Genomic DNA, 14,964 nt, shown 5'->3' with positions numbered 1-14,964 from the left:
ATGAGATCCTGGCCTTTACACAAAATAATTCTACATTTCGGAAAAAATTGAATGAGAAACTTAAAACTCATCCCAAAAAGTCTTCATGCTACTTTGTGTATCTCGACATTTCCCTAAGAAGGTGATACCTTCAACGATTGTATATGAAGTTCCCAATTATCTGGTCCCTAAACTTGAAAAAGTCTTTCTAGGGGCGCCTGGGTGGCTCAGTGGGTTAAGCCTCTGCCTTCGGCTCGGGTCGTGATCTCAGGGTCCTGGGATCGAGCCCCGCATCGGGCTCTCTGCTCAGCGGGGAGCCTGCTTCTCCCCCTCTCTCTCTCTGCCTGCCTCTGCCTGCTTGTAATCTCTCTCTCTCTCTCCGTCAAATAAATAAATAAATCTTTAAAAAAAAAAAAAAAGAAAGAAAAAGTCTTTCTAGGTACATGCAGCAAACAACTTTAACTTTTCTATATCCATATACCATAAGAATGGGCAGTTTTATATTAGCACTAACCCCTGCTCCAGAAAAAAAAGAAGCAAAACGGATGATCAATGCACACTCTCGGGTAGAATGGTCTCATGTGGAGCGCTGGTTTTTGAAACCCTTCCTTTTACCCCGGTCTACTATCTTGCATTATGCGTGAAAACACTTTGGAATGAAAACAATTACATATCTAAAATGATGCATTCTCGGGGCGCCTGGGTGGCTCAGTGGGTTAAAGCCTCTGCCTTCGGTTCAGGTCATGATCTCAGGGTCCTGGGATGGAGCCCCACATCGGGCTCTCTGCTCAGCAGGGAGCCTGCTTCCTCCTCTCTCTCTGCCTGCCTCTCTGCCTACCTGTGATCTCTGTCAAATAAATAAAATCTTTAAAAAAATAAAATAAAATAAAATGATGCATTCTCTCCTCTCAACAATGAAAATCACTAATTACCGGGGGATTCACAAGGCAGGTAGGTGCATGGGATATAGCTGACAAACCTCAATGGGAAATAGGGCACTGCCTCCAAGTGAAGAAACTACAAATACGGAGTTTAAATTTTCTTTTATTTTGCCTTTTCTTGAATCCGACTCTTCAATTTCCTGATCGTGGCACCAAGCCAACCACCCTTTTAAACCCCCAAATTGTTCCTCAAGTCCCCCATTCCCTTCCTTCTCCAGCACCGATGCCCACTCTCCACGGCGCCTCCGTTCGGCCATCGCCTCCGCACAACCCCTCACCAGACTGCCAGGAACAAGTGTTCCTCTTCTGGTCCAAACCTCCAGGTCCCCCGACCTCTGAACACCACACCTGCTCCAGCCGGGCGGGTCCAGGGCTCCGACCTCCACGCCCATCCGACCGCACCCACACATCCCCCCGCTCCCCTCGCTGCCGCCCTCTCGGCCCTTCCCTTGGTCCCGCAGCCTCAGGGATTCGCCCCCCCAACCCCCTTTCTCCACCGAGCCTCCCCCTCACTGCACCTGTAGCCCGGCCCTTCCACCCTGCCGTCCCCTCACTGCGGGGCCTTTCCGGCCGAGCCCACCGGCCCCCGCCAGCCCAGCCCAACCCAACCCAGTCCCGCCCGCTAGGCCCCGACACCAGGCCCCGTGGCCTCTGCCGCCCCTTCTCCTCACCGTGCCCTCTCCGGGGCTCTTGTCTCTGGCCCCCTCCGCTTCCTCACCGACCGCAGACTGCAGCCCCGCATCGGGGTGGCCCAGCGGCTCTAGGGGCGCTGGCTGCAATTGCCGCTCGAGATCCCGAGGTGCCTGCTCCATGGCTGCAGTTTGACTCCGCGGCTCCAATGCGCTTGCGCCGTCGCGCAGCGCGCCCCGCCCCGCCCCGCCTTCTGGCCCCGCGGCGGTTTCCCGGGGACTGAGATCCACGAAGCTTCCCGCCCGGGGCGGAGGTGGGTAGGCTTCCCTACTTAGGAAAAGGTCAGCTGCTAGCCCGGGAGACCCGGAAACCCGGGAGAACTGATTGAGGGAGAGAAGGGGAGAAAGGCAAGGGGAAGAGCAGAGTAGACACTGGAATAGTTCCGGCGGGCGAGCGCCTAGAGAAAAATTGAGTTAGAAGAAACCGGAGACCGCGGTCTGACCTTCCCGCTCCGAGCCTCGGTTCCACTTTTTTACCCGGAAGGTTCAGGGCGCCATAAATTAAAAAACTTTAAGCAGTTCGAGTAACACATTCAGCAAAAGCTAGCACGTGCAGTTCTGAGAGAAGTGAAGAAGTGAAGCGTTTGGCCAAAGGGTGGCTTGAAATCGGTTGCGTTTCATAAAGCCCTGGCGATCTCTGATCGTTTTCTACGAACCTCTCGTCCCGAATTTTCAGAACCCGCTTCCTTGACACGCATTCACTATGGTAACCTAATGGGAAATGCTCACTCGGTGTGCCAGGCTGTGTGGTAGTTGGGGGTTCCTTCTATACAAAGTCTGGTCATCAATTTTTCAAGGAGAGAAACTGATCTTTCTGCCGAAATCCTTCCAAGCTATGACACATAATTTGCTCTTCCTGGGTTGTATTCTCTGCCCCGCCCCCACCCGGCGAATTTCCCATTCATCCCTAAAATCTCAAGTGGTAATGTCCAAATGCTAATATTACTTTGTTAATTAATGTTAAGACCTTTCTCGTATTATTTTACAATTATTTGTTTATATGTCTTTCTGCCCCAACTGGACTTTGGACTTTTTTAAGGCAAGGACCCTATCTTTTTTTTTTTTTTTTCCCTCTTCCTCTGACCAAACCTAGGACCTTTACTCAAATTTCAAAAGCCATTTATATCATCACTGTATCAAGGATTGTTCACGCTAGGCAAATTCTCAGGAAACGTATTTTTATTTTTTTTTATTTTTTTTTTAGATTTTTTATTTATTTGTCAGAGAGGGAGAGAGAGCGAGCACAGGCAGACAGAATGGCAGGCAGAGGCAGAGGGAGAAGCAGGCTCCCTGCTGAGCAAGGAGCCCGATGCGGGACTCGATCCCAGGACGCTGGGATCATGACCTGAGCCGAAGGCAGCTGCTTAACCAACTGAGCCACCCAGGCGTCCCAGGAAACGTATTTTTAAATCAGAAGATTAATTCATCACAAGAGGGATATCTTCCCAGGAACAGATTTGTAACCGTTATCCTGTGCCATTTTCCCAGTTTCAAGATACTGAAAAAACTAAGTCCAAGAGCCTTTAGGATAATCGCTCTGGGCTGGTGACTTCAGTATCTCATTCTGCAGTGTGTAAGAACGAGGAAAGGAGCTCAAGTTTTGACAAAGCATTCAACCAGGGGAAGCCATAGTGCTAGGTGCTATTTTGGGGGGGGGGGAGGCGGGGAGGACTAAAACAGAGTAGGAACAGTCTGTTTTCTCTTCATTTTGAGGGGGAGCAGAATACATGACCCCCAAATAGGCCACTTTGGCATGTGCATTATTTTGAGCTAAAAACAATCAAAACCAGAAGATTCAAGAAAATTACTTTTACCTCTCCCTTAACTACCTAAGAAAGTTCAGGAAGGCCTGGCCCGGAAAGACCGCTATTACCAGAAATGACCCATCCGCATGGCAAAGCAAACATTTAATTTTCAAACATCTGTTCTTATGGTCCTATGAATTACCCTACTCTCCTTTGAACCTCCGTCCCTTACCCCATTCCTTAGCTCAGGATGGCATAGAAGCTTCAATTGCCTGACATGTTCATGGGTCTCATAATCTTATGGGGCTCCCATACTACATAATTAAATTTATTTCTCTCCTGTTAATTTTATGTCAATTCAATTAACAGACCAGCCAAAAGAATCTAGAAGGATAGAGGGAAAGTTCCCTCCACCTGGCCCTTTTACAATTCATACCTCCTTTTCTGAGGGGAAAAAAAAAATTCCAAGACTGCCTTTGGTATCAGTTTTAAGTTAGCTCGATATAACTTTGTCTCTATATTTTCTTAAGAGATAGTCTTGGAGTAACCAAATTTGGAAAAACAAGAGGGTACTTGAAGAATCTAAAATCAGGGCAAAGGGATTAGATGGTCATTTCCCCCTCTTATATATACCTATTAGACATGTTCATTGTGGAAAAATTAGAAAATGGTTATGAATAAAAATAATATAAAAACTCCATACTCCCACACCCAAAGATAAACACTAACATTGAACATCTATCCCTTCAAATATTATACATATATAATAAAAATAGAATCATACTATAATGTTATTTTATAATTTGTTCACTTAATACAGCAAGAACACCTTTCCATGTGATTATATTTCTAGAGAATCTTCTTAAAGACTACACAGTTTTATTGTAAAGCATTGCTATTAATTCAGGGTGCCTGAGTGGCTCAGTTGATTGTCTGCCTTCCACTTGGATCATGATCCCAGGGTTCTGGGATTGAGTTTGCATTGGGCTCCCCGCTCAGTGGGGATTCTGCTTGTCCCTCTCCCTCTGCCTGTTATTCCCCACCCCCACCCCTCACTTTTGTCCTCTGTGTCAAGTGAATAAAAATCTCTTTTAAAAAAATACTATAATTTGGGGCAACCGTCTGGCTCAGTTGGAAGAGCATGCAACTCTTGATCTCAGGGCTGTAAATTTGAATCCCACCTCAGGTGCAGAGATTACTAAAATAAATAAATAAATAAATAAACAAACAAACTTTTTAAAATTACTATAATTTATTTAATCTTATAATCGTGTATGGTTATATTTTTTATTTTTTAAATATTTTTTAAGATTTTAACTTTTTTAGAGATTTTATCTTATTTAATTGAGGCAGAGAGAACATGAGCAGGGGAGAGAGGGAGAGGAAGAGGGAGAAGCAGTCTGTTCAGACTCCTCACTGAGCAGGAGCCTGATGCAGGGCAGGGCTCCATCCCAAGACCTCTGGATCATGACCCAAGCAAAAGCCAAATGCAGAACCAACGGAGCTACCCAAGTGTCCTGACACTTCACAATGTTTAGTACATTTTGTAAACTTATTGATTCTCTGAGCTGCATTGATCATTTTCCAGAATAATCTTAGTCTGAGAGGACCTCTGAGGTAATACCTCACCTGTGATCTCCAGTTTTGAGTTATTTACAAAGGGAAAAATCTCAACAGTGGAAAAATGCCCTCCATTTCCCACTCACCTCAGGGATGATGGCCCAGGTTAGTGGTTTCTGGAATTAATCATCTCACTCAGACCTTTGCGGCTTCCCCACTTTTCCTAACTAACCAAAGGGATGGGCAAGTAGTGAGGTGGCTCAGAGCTGCCACCCTGACTAAGATTATTAGTCGTGGGGGAGCTGCTTGTGTGAGAAAACTAAATTTATATCAGTTTTAAGCATTCATATTTCAGATGGAATCTTCTATTCAGAACTTCTGCTACCATTTGCCCCATGCTATGCTGCCTGCTACCGTGGAACACCTTGGCTGTCACTTGTCAGAGGTAAGGTCCTCCCAAGGGGATCCTACTTCGGCCATCCATCCCTCAGGGAGTGGTGATTCCCGGGGCATCGCTGAAAGGGGAGGACACTCAGCAGGACTGAAGTGAGGGCAGGAAGCAGCACCCACAGTCTTATCTATCTGCCCAATGAATGGCCTATTTAATACATATCAGAAAAGTGAGCAAGAAACAGGCAAGAGACGGGCTGTAGTGACTGATCATCTTTGGAGATCTTCTCCATTGGTGCGACTGTTCTGAATACCAGACATTCTGAATACCAGAAGTAATTTCGAGTAAATAAATGTATACTGAATCTCTGTTGCCCTGTGTTGGGGCCAGCTCTGTTTTTCCCAGACTTGGGGACTTTCTGCGCCCTCCTTCCCACACACTCATCCACCCCTCCATTGAAGGCTGACTTTTCTCTGTTCTCTCACTTGTTTACTAACCCTACATGTCTATCTCCTGCTCTAGGCCAATGAACTCAGTAAGAGCAGGGCCCTGCCTCACTCCTCTTTGCAACCCCATGCTCTGGGCCCTCTGGGCTGGAGGGGGTATTCAGCACTCAGTTACTGAATGAACGAATGTGTCGGGGGGCGGGAGGGGTGTACAGAAGAAAACAAGCAAAGATATAATAACCAGGGACGCCTGGGTGGCTCAGTTGGTTAAGCAGCTGCCTTCGGCTCAGGTCATGATCCCAGCGTCCTGGGATCGAGTCCCACATTGGGCTCCTTGCTTGGCGGGGAGCCTGCTTCTCCCTCTGCCTCTGCCTGCCATTCTGTCCGCCTGTGCTCGCTCTCTCTCCCTCTCTCTCTGACAAATAAATAAAAAAAAATCTTAAAAAAAAAAAAAAAAGATATAATAACCAGCTGCATTTTTACTTATTAAAGCCAGTCAGACACCTGGTCTCCTGCCCACGGTAGCTCCCCTCCAGCCTCCACAGATATCTCCTCAACCTGAATTCTCCCCAAAACTGCATGGGAGAGGGTAGGGGAGAATGGGTGAAAGCCAACAGGGACCCTCCTCTCCTCCCCCCTCCTCAGTAGTCTTGGTACCATGAGGACCCAGCTTGGTCCCCGTGTGCCAATCAGTTCTTCCAGGAAAAAGAGGCAGCCCTTGGGAGAGGCAAGAGGTGGGCAGTCACCATGTCCCTTTCTGCAGCCAGACCTAGCTGATGGGTCACAGCTGGCAGCTCTGAGCCACCTCACTACTTGCCCCTCCCTTTGGTTAGGTAGGAAAAGTGTGGAAGCTGCAAAGGTCTGAGTGGGCTGATTAATTCCGGAAACCACAAACTTGGGCCATCAGCCCTGAGGTGAATGGGAAATGGAGGGGATTTTTCCACTCTTGAGATTTTTCCCTTTGTAAATAACCAAAACTGGAGATCACAGGTGAGGTATTACCTCAGAGGTCCTCTCATCCAATGCCTTCATTTTCCTGATAAAGGCAGTGGAGCCTAGCGAGGTTGATAACTTGGCCACAGTTACTACTAACAACTGGTTAGTAGCAGAGCAGTGGTCAGGACAGACCTCTCCCCCTGCAAACTTGGACGGAGGGTATTAAAAACAAAATTCAAACTGAGTAAATTTAAAGATCAAATTGGCTTTATTCAATGATTCATGAATCAGGCAGCATCCCATCTCGCAAACAGAAAGGAAAGCCAAAGGGCTACACAAAATGGCTACTAGTGCTGACCAGAGAATTCCAGGCTGACTGGTTAAAGGTCACATTCCTGGGAGAGACAAAACTGCAGTTAGGTTAGGTAAAAGTCTTGGTTTGCTGATAGGGGCTTAGGACAAGTGACTCCATTTGGGGCCTGTTTTTTGTTTGTTTATTTAAGATTGTATTTATTTATTTAAGTGGTGGGGGGGAGAGAGAGCATGCACGCACAAGCAGGGAGAGAGGCAAGCAGAAGGAGAAACAGGCTCCCCGCTGAGCAAGAAGCCTGATGTGGGGGTCAATCCCAGGACCCTGGGATCATGACCTGAGCCAAAGACAGACTGTTAACCGACTGAGCCACCCAAGTGCCCAAGACTGGGGCCTGTTTTTTAATAAGAGGCATAGAGTGCCTGACTCAGCTTCTTCTGAAGGCCAGCGTAAACTCATCAAAGAAGGCATTTCCTTCTGGAGGAAGTGTGGAATGAAGAATTTTTTCTTTTCCACTTGAGGAGGGATGAGGTGACTGGGGACCTGGCCAATCAGGGGAAGCCATGTTCAATTATCCTGAGTAACTGCATGGAGCACCCACCCGGTCCTGGAACAGAGGCTTTGCAAATGAGGGCCCCGTGGGGACAGAATCCTGCTCGAGATTACAGGGAAGTCTGGGCTGGGCGCTGACCCCTGAGCAGGAGATTGCCTGGCAGGGAAGCCGGAAGAGCTTTCTACTGCTCTAGGGGCCAGAAAGGGCAAGTCTTGTTCTGAGAACTGGGAGGCAGGCATTCCGTGTGAAGAAACCCAGGCTTCTGGGAGAAGAAGATGGAGCAGTGAGTCTAGGGGGGAGGCTGGGTATAATGAGTTTTATAAACCTGACTATGGAGTCTGGATTTTATCCCATGGGAAATCGGGAGCCACCAGAGGTTTCTAGAGGGGAGAGATTTTTAAAGATTACTAGGACTGTACTGTAGAGGATAGAATAGGAGTCTGGACAAGAACTGATGGGGCCATTCCTAAGGCAGAGCTGGTAGGACTTGTCACATTGGACACAAGAGGTAAGACAGAAGGAGTCTCAGAGATTTGCAGGCCTCCGACTTGAGCAAAAGTTCTTTCTTATTATCTAATGGTTTCTTTTTTATACATACCATACTGTTCATGTTTTATGTATGCAATATCGTATTGGATCTCCAAGGTTACCAGCCAGAATCTTTTTACCTCTTTGCCTTTTTCCCCGCTTTGTTCTTCCTGTTTCCTCCTGGGTCATTGTTTTTAAGTTTGTTACTTTCATTTTGGAGTTTTTGGAAGCTGTCTGATGATCCTTAGTTATTCATTAATATTTCAATAATTTAAAATCTAGAATTTTGGTTGGGCTTTTTTCTTCTTTTTTTAACATTTTTTTTTAAGATTTTATTTATTTATTTGACAGAGAGAGATCACAAGTAGGCAGAGAGGCAGGCAGAGAGAGAGAGAGGGAAGCAGGCTCCCTGCTGAGCAGAAAGCCTGACATGGGGCTCGATCCCAGGACCCTGGGATCATGACCTGAGCCGAAAGCAGAGGCTTTAACCCACTGAGCCACCCAGGCGCCCCCTTTTTTAACATTTTTTAAAAAGATTTTATTTTATTTATTTGACAGATAGCAATCACAAATAGGCAGAGAGGCAAGCAGAGAGAAGGGGGGAAGCAGGCTCCCTGCTGAGCAGAGAACCCGGTACGGGGCTCGATCCCAGGACCCTGAGATCATGACCTGAGCCAAAGGCAGAGGCTTAACCCACTGATCCACTCAGGCACCCCTTTTTTCTTAATATTTTTATTTATTTTGAGACAGAGAGAGCACACAGGTGAGCTGGGAGAGGAGCAGAGAGAGAGAGAGAGAATCTCAAGCAGACACCACACTGAGTGCTGAGCCTGACATGGGGCTTGATCTTCCCACCCTGAGACCATGACCTGGGCAGAAATCAAGAGTCAGACACTCAACTGAATGAGCCGCCCAGGTACCGCTTAAATTTAGAATTTTGAAAAAGCTCGATATATGTGGGCAGACTCCTTCAACTGGCAAACTTTGTTAAGGCTGAGGTAATGGGAGTTGGGTATTAGCAGGCATGGCCCTTAAGGCCAATACATCGAAGGCATATTGGCTGCATTCCCAGCTTTTATTCCTATTTCTCCTTCCCTTCCGTACTGTATCCTGAATTTGTTCCTTGATTTTCCACAAACTACCTCTATGCAGCCCAGGTGCTTCAAGGGAGATCCCCTCCAGCCCCAGATTGGGTGTGGATCTATAGATACTTCATGAGAAACACACATGTGACTCCCTAGAGCCTTAAAACCTACTTAAAACCTTACTGAAAGTCTCTTGAGATAGTAAGTGAAGAATTGATAAATTATATTAAAACTTGCTAAAAATTCTCTTTACATGTCTACATCTCCCCAGTGTCCTAGTCCTCAAAGCACCTTTCCCCCTGCCCTCTCTCTCAAAACACCCTGCTCATTCAGGTTTCCCCCTCGCCTCCCCACCTTCAGATCTTTTCTTTCCTTCTCAGGATGGCTCCAAGATCTTTCTCATGCAGAGAAATCTTTTGCTTCTCTTGTCTTCTTTGATGGATATCTCTGCCCATAACTTTGCTCTGAATGGCAAAGAATCCCCCTTAAAGCAGGGCACAGAGGAAAAGGAAGGGAAGATCTGGTAATGAGAGCACTCTGAGTTTTGATGTTTTAGTATCTGCCACCCATACCCACGTGCATTTATATGAAATGGATAGAAAGAGGGGCTGAAGTGTTACACAGCACGCCGTTAACGATTTGGGGAAGGAAAGTGAAGGCAGCATCCAAGGGGAGTGTTCCTTTATAAACTCCTGTGATCTGAATCTTTTATAAAGGAAATAAATTCAAGTACTGCTTAAATCATTTTTACTTAAGTACGGAAAGTCACCCTTTGGTACTTTTCCAAGTGGGAATGGGGGTTGGCGGGAGGAAAGTTCTTTTTATATATACACACCCCTATCATGTGAAATGAGTATCAGTTACTTTTACAATTAAAAAACAAGCTATTCGAGGGCGCCTGGGTGGCTCAGTGGGTTAAGCCGCTGCCTTCGGCTCAGGTCATGATCTCAGGGTCCTGGGATCGAGTCCCGCATCGGGCTCTCTGCTCAGCGGAGAGCCTGCTTCCCTCTCTCTCTCTCTGCCTGCCTCTCTGTCTACTTGTGATCTCTCTCTGTCAAATAAATGAATAAAATCTTTAAAAAAAAATAAAAAAAAACAAGCTATTCGAAAGAAAAAAAAGAAATCACGATATTAAGTCATAAGCACAGAAACACAGGGGAGGAGACTTCAGCCAAACAGGAATGGTAGTGAGAGAAGGAAGAGGGAAGAATTTACCCAGCTCAAGAGATGGAGTGCGTGGGGGGTTAAAGGCCATGGAAGCACTGTGGAGAGAAGCACTAAGGCACAAAACAGATATATTTTGGGCAAACGTGACATTATCATGTCCTAGAGTATGAGGGTGAGTCATACTGGAAAATGATGGAGAGGTGGGTAGGGGCAGAAAAGGGATGGCAGGAAATGATCCATTTAAGCTCAGCCATCAGGCATGGTCCAGGCTCACTGGTAATTAAATGTTTAGCAAATAATATTAACTGAATTATATATTCAGTTAATATTATTAACTGAAGGAGGACATGTCTCTCCTTTTGGCCTCAGAATTCATATTCAGCTGTACACTTCAGTTCACCTCTACTTCTTAATTTTATTTAAAAATGTGGGGACACCTGGGTGGCTCAGCTGGTTAAGCAGCTGCCTGTGGCTCAGGTCATGATCCCAGGATTCTGGGATCAAGCCCCACATCCGGCTCCCTACTCAGCAGGGAGCCTGCTTCTCCCTCTGCCTATCTATATGCTTTCTCTCTCTCTGACAAATAAATAAAATTTTTTAAAAAATAATAAAAGTAAATACAATTTTTGCAAGATTATGGGCGGACTGAGTGGTTCAGTCAGTTGTGTCTGACTCTTGATTTGGGCTCAGATCATGATCTCAGGTTCGTAAGATGGAGCCCGACATCGAGTGCTGGGTGCACAGCCTGCTTAATATTCTCTTTCCCTCTCCTTCTGGCCCTCCCCCCTCCTTCCCTCTCTAAAAAAATTTTTTTTTGAAAAATTAATACATGTACTTAGTACAGAAATTAAACCACAAACAGGTACACAGTAAAAAATGTCAGCCTTCAGCTTCCCATCTCCAGTCCCTTGCTTTCCCACCTTGAATCAACCATGATAGGATTTTTCCAGAATTGAAATTACTTGTTTTTAGAACTGTTTCAGCCCAATATCTGGGCTGCACAATATCATCCCAATTTGGAAGAAGCTACATACAATGCAGATGATCTAAATGTCTTGAGCTCAGCAGAGCAGGTCTAAAGGGAATGAGTGTAACTTTCCCCAAAGCTCACCTAACCAGAAAATTCGGTTCCAAATGTTTAAGAGAAATCTGCCTACTTTTAACAGTAAACTTGATTAAAATTATAAAATGTTAAAAATTGTTATGGGCCAGACCTCACAGCTAAGAGCTTGCCCAAAGTGATGAAGAAAAGATTGATGGGGCGCCTGGGTGGCTCAGTGGGTTAAGCCGCTGCCTTCGGTTCAGGTCATGATCCCAGGTCCTGGGTTCAAGCCCCACGTCGGGCTTTCTGCTCAGCGGGGAGCCTGCTTCCTCCTCTCTCTCTGCCTGCCTCTCTGCTTACTTGTGATTTCTCTCTGTCAAATAAATAAATAAAATCTTAAAAAAAAAAAAAAAAGAAAAGATTGAAACCCAAGATTCCTGACTCCCTGCTTAAGTACTCACTCTTTTATTGCACTTCAGGGTGATTCTGAAAACCAGAATAGGTTTTCAATAGGAAAAGTAACTATGAGTTACTGTAACTATTTCCTAGACAATAGGAAAGTAACTGTGAGTCACCTGGGTGGCTCAGTTGGTCTTGATTTTGGCTCAGGGCTCAGGTCATGATCTTGGGGCTTTGAGATCAAGCCCTCAGGCTTCATGCTCAGTAGGAAGTTTGCTTCTCTCACTCTCCCTTTGTCTCTACCCCAGGTCTCGAGGTCCCTTTCTCTAAAATAAATAAATGAATTGTAAAATCAAGGAGAGTAACTGTTATAACAACTGTGAATGGAAATAAAAATCTCAAGTTACCTATGCTTTTAAATAGCCAAGGAAACATGGATACCCTAGCTCTGAGTCCTCTTTAACTCGAATCTTAATATAACAAAAAGTTTTTCAAAGAGTACATTGTGTATGATTCCATTGTATGAAGTCCAAGACAAGAAGAACTAATATTCTGTGATAGAAATGAGAATAGTTACCCCTGGGATGGTGGAAGATTTGACTCTAGAGGGGCCTGAGGGAACTTTCTGAATTAAGGGAAAAGTTCTATATCCTGATTTGATGTGGGTATTACGTGGATATATATAATTGTCAAAACTCACTGAAGTGTACACTTAAGGTACATACACCTCACTGCTGATAAATTAAACTTTGATTAAAGACAATTTGAATGAAATGAAATTCCTTTGAAAATCAAGTAAAGGTTGCTCACTTCGAGATGCAATTTTTGGCCTAAGACAGAGCCAACCAGTTGTCTACTTTAGTCCTTTGAATACGTTTGTGATTGAGTGATTCACCTGTGATTCATTATGCACCAAAGGAAGGAAAAGGGCTCAATAAATTTAGAGACTTGGAACATTTCTGTGTCATTTCTTCAGCATGTCTGGGCTTTGCAGGAATTCATCAAGCTTTTACCAGTGATCTGCTCTCACAGTTGGCATGCTAATACTTTATATATTTGAGAGATGATTTGCAGTAAGAGTGTTTATTCATTCATCATCATGTTAAGCTTCAAAACACCTTATATAAGGCAGGTAAAAATGAATAAAATTATTCATTTTATAGTTTGTGAAAGTAAGGTGCAGAAAAGTTAAATAATTTGCCCAAGATCCCACAGCTATTATTTTTCTTAATTCAAAATACTGTTTTTTGTTTGTTTGTTTTTATTCTCCACAGTTATTAAAAGACAGAGCTGAAATGTCAATTCAGGTACAAGGAATTTGAAATTATATATGTGTGTATATATATACATATATTTATGTGTGTATATATATATATACACATATATATATATATATGTAGAATTTTCCCCAGTATGTCATTTCAGAAAAATCCAGGCCTCTCAGAGTGAGACCTGGGTTCAGAATGACAGTACCAGAGAATACTGTGACTTCCAGGAACACAGTGAATTGAATATCATAATGTAGGGCCAGAACTAGGATAAAGCAAACAAGGTACTTAGGGCACAAAATTTAAGGAGGTGCTCTCTCAGGTTCAGGCAAGTGCCAGTCCTGCATGGTTTCTAACATTACCTTGTTATTACTAATTTAAATATAAGAAAACTGAATCTTAGAGGTGGGGTAGATGACTAATGTCTCACAAACAATAAATAGCAGAACCAAAAACTAAGAAGGGGTTTCAGGCTTCAAATTCTACTAAGCCTACTCTTCAATAATGCTTTGTGTTTATCCATAAGGAGGATTAAGACCACAAGGTTTTTAATTGTACATTTAATAAACTGTTGGCCAAATGGCTTCCATTTGCAAACTTAAACACAGTAAACATCCAATAATTTCAGATTAAAAACTCTCAGCAAAGTAGGAACTGAAAGGACCTTCCTCAAATTGATAGCGTTGCTATGAAAAACCTACAGGTAACATCATACTTTAATGAGACTACTTTGCCCTAAGATCAGAAACAAGACAAGATGTCTGCTCTTTCCACTTCTATTTCATTTTGCACTGGAGGTGCTAACCAATGCAATAAAGCAAGAAAAAGAAATAAGGCATTCAGATTGGAAAAGAAGAATAAAACTGTCTTTATTTGAAGATGATAAGAACTTCTATGTAGAAAATCATAAGGAATCTACAGAAAAGCTACAAGGGATAATAAATGAATGAGTTGAGCAAGGCTGTAGGATACAAGCCCAGTATACAAAAATAAATTTCTTCTTGTATATATTATCAAGAAACAAAAACTGAAAATGTTTTACAATGTCATTTATAAAATAAAAAATATTGGGGCTCCTGGGTGGCTCAGCGGGTTAATCTCTATGCCTTCGCTCAGGTCATGATCCCAGGGTCCTGGGATCGAGCCCCTCATCGGGCTCTCTACTCAGCAGGGAGCCTGCTTCCCCCTCTCTGTCTCTGCCTTCCTCTCTGCCTACTTGTGATCTCTGTCAAATAAATAAATAAAATCTTTAAAAAATAAAATAAAATAAAAAATATGAAACATTTAGAAATAACTCTGATATAAGATATGTAAACCTATATAATAAAAATGACAAGCTATTGCAGAGAGGAATTAAAGAAGACTGAAATAAGTGGAGCTGTGTTCATGGCTAAGAAGACATAATACTGGTAAGATGTCATTCTCCCCTAATCAACCTATGGATTCAATTAAATTCAACAAAATCCCAGGAGGCTTTTTTGTAGAAATTGACAAACTTATCCTAAGATTTATATGGAAAAGCAAATTAGAATAGCCAAAACAAGTTTGAAAAATAACAAAGTTGGAAGACTTACACTATCTGACTCTAAGATTATGAAGTTACAGTAATTGAGACAGTGCAGTGTTGGTATAAAGAGACGAACCAATCTGATGTAACAGAATAGGGTCCATAGTAGAACCATATGTTTATGATCAGTTGATTTTAGACAAAGGTGTAAAGGCAATTCAATAGACAAAGACTAGTCTTTTATTTATTTATTTATTTTTAAAGATTTTTTTATTTGACAGACAGATCACAAGTAGGCAGAGAGGCAGGCAGAGAGAGAGAGGAGGAGGATGCAGGCTCCCTGAGCAGAGAGCCCGACATGAGGCTCGATCCCAGGACCCTGGGATCATGACCTGAGCCGAAGGCAGAGGCTTTAACC

General features: G+C 43.9%; 1 protein-coding gene across 1 annotated transcript in view; it reads right to left on the bottom strand.

Annotated features, from left to right (window-relative positions):
• SNX4 (sorting nexin 4) overlaps nucleotides 1-1,758 on the bottom strand; it is a 71,581-nt gene extending 69,823 nt beyond the window's left edge. Inside the window, exon 1 of the mRNA XM_047734759.1 lies at nucleotides 1,592-1,758. Within this exon, the coding sequence (XP_047590715.1) occupies nucleotides 1,592-1,732 (141 nt within the window). The 5' untranslated portion in view covers nucleotides 1,733-1,758. The remainder of the gene's footprint in view (nucleotides 1-1,591) is intronic.
• Between the last annotated feature and the right edge of the window lie 13,206 nt (nucleotides 1,759-14,964).

Source organism: Lutra lutra, chromosome 1 (genome assembly GCF_902655055.1).
Source record: "Lutra lutra chromosome 1, mLutLut1.2, whole genome shotgun sequence".
Lineage (NCBI taxonomy): Eukaryota > Metazoa > Chordata > Mammalia > Carnivora > Mustelidae > Lutra > Lutra lutra.
This window is presented reverse-complemented; position numbering and strand designations above follow the sequence as displayed.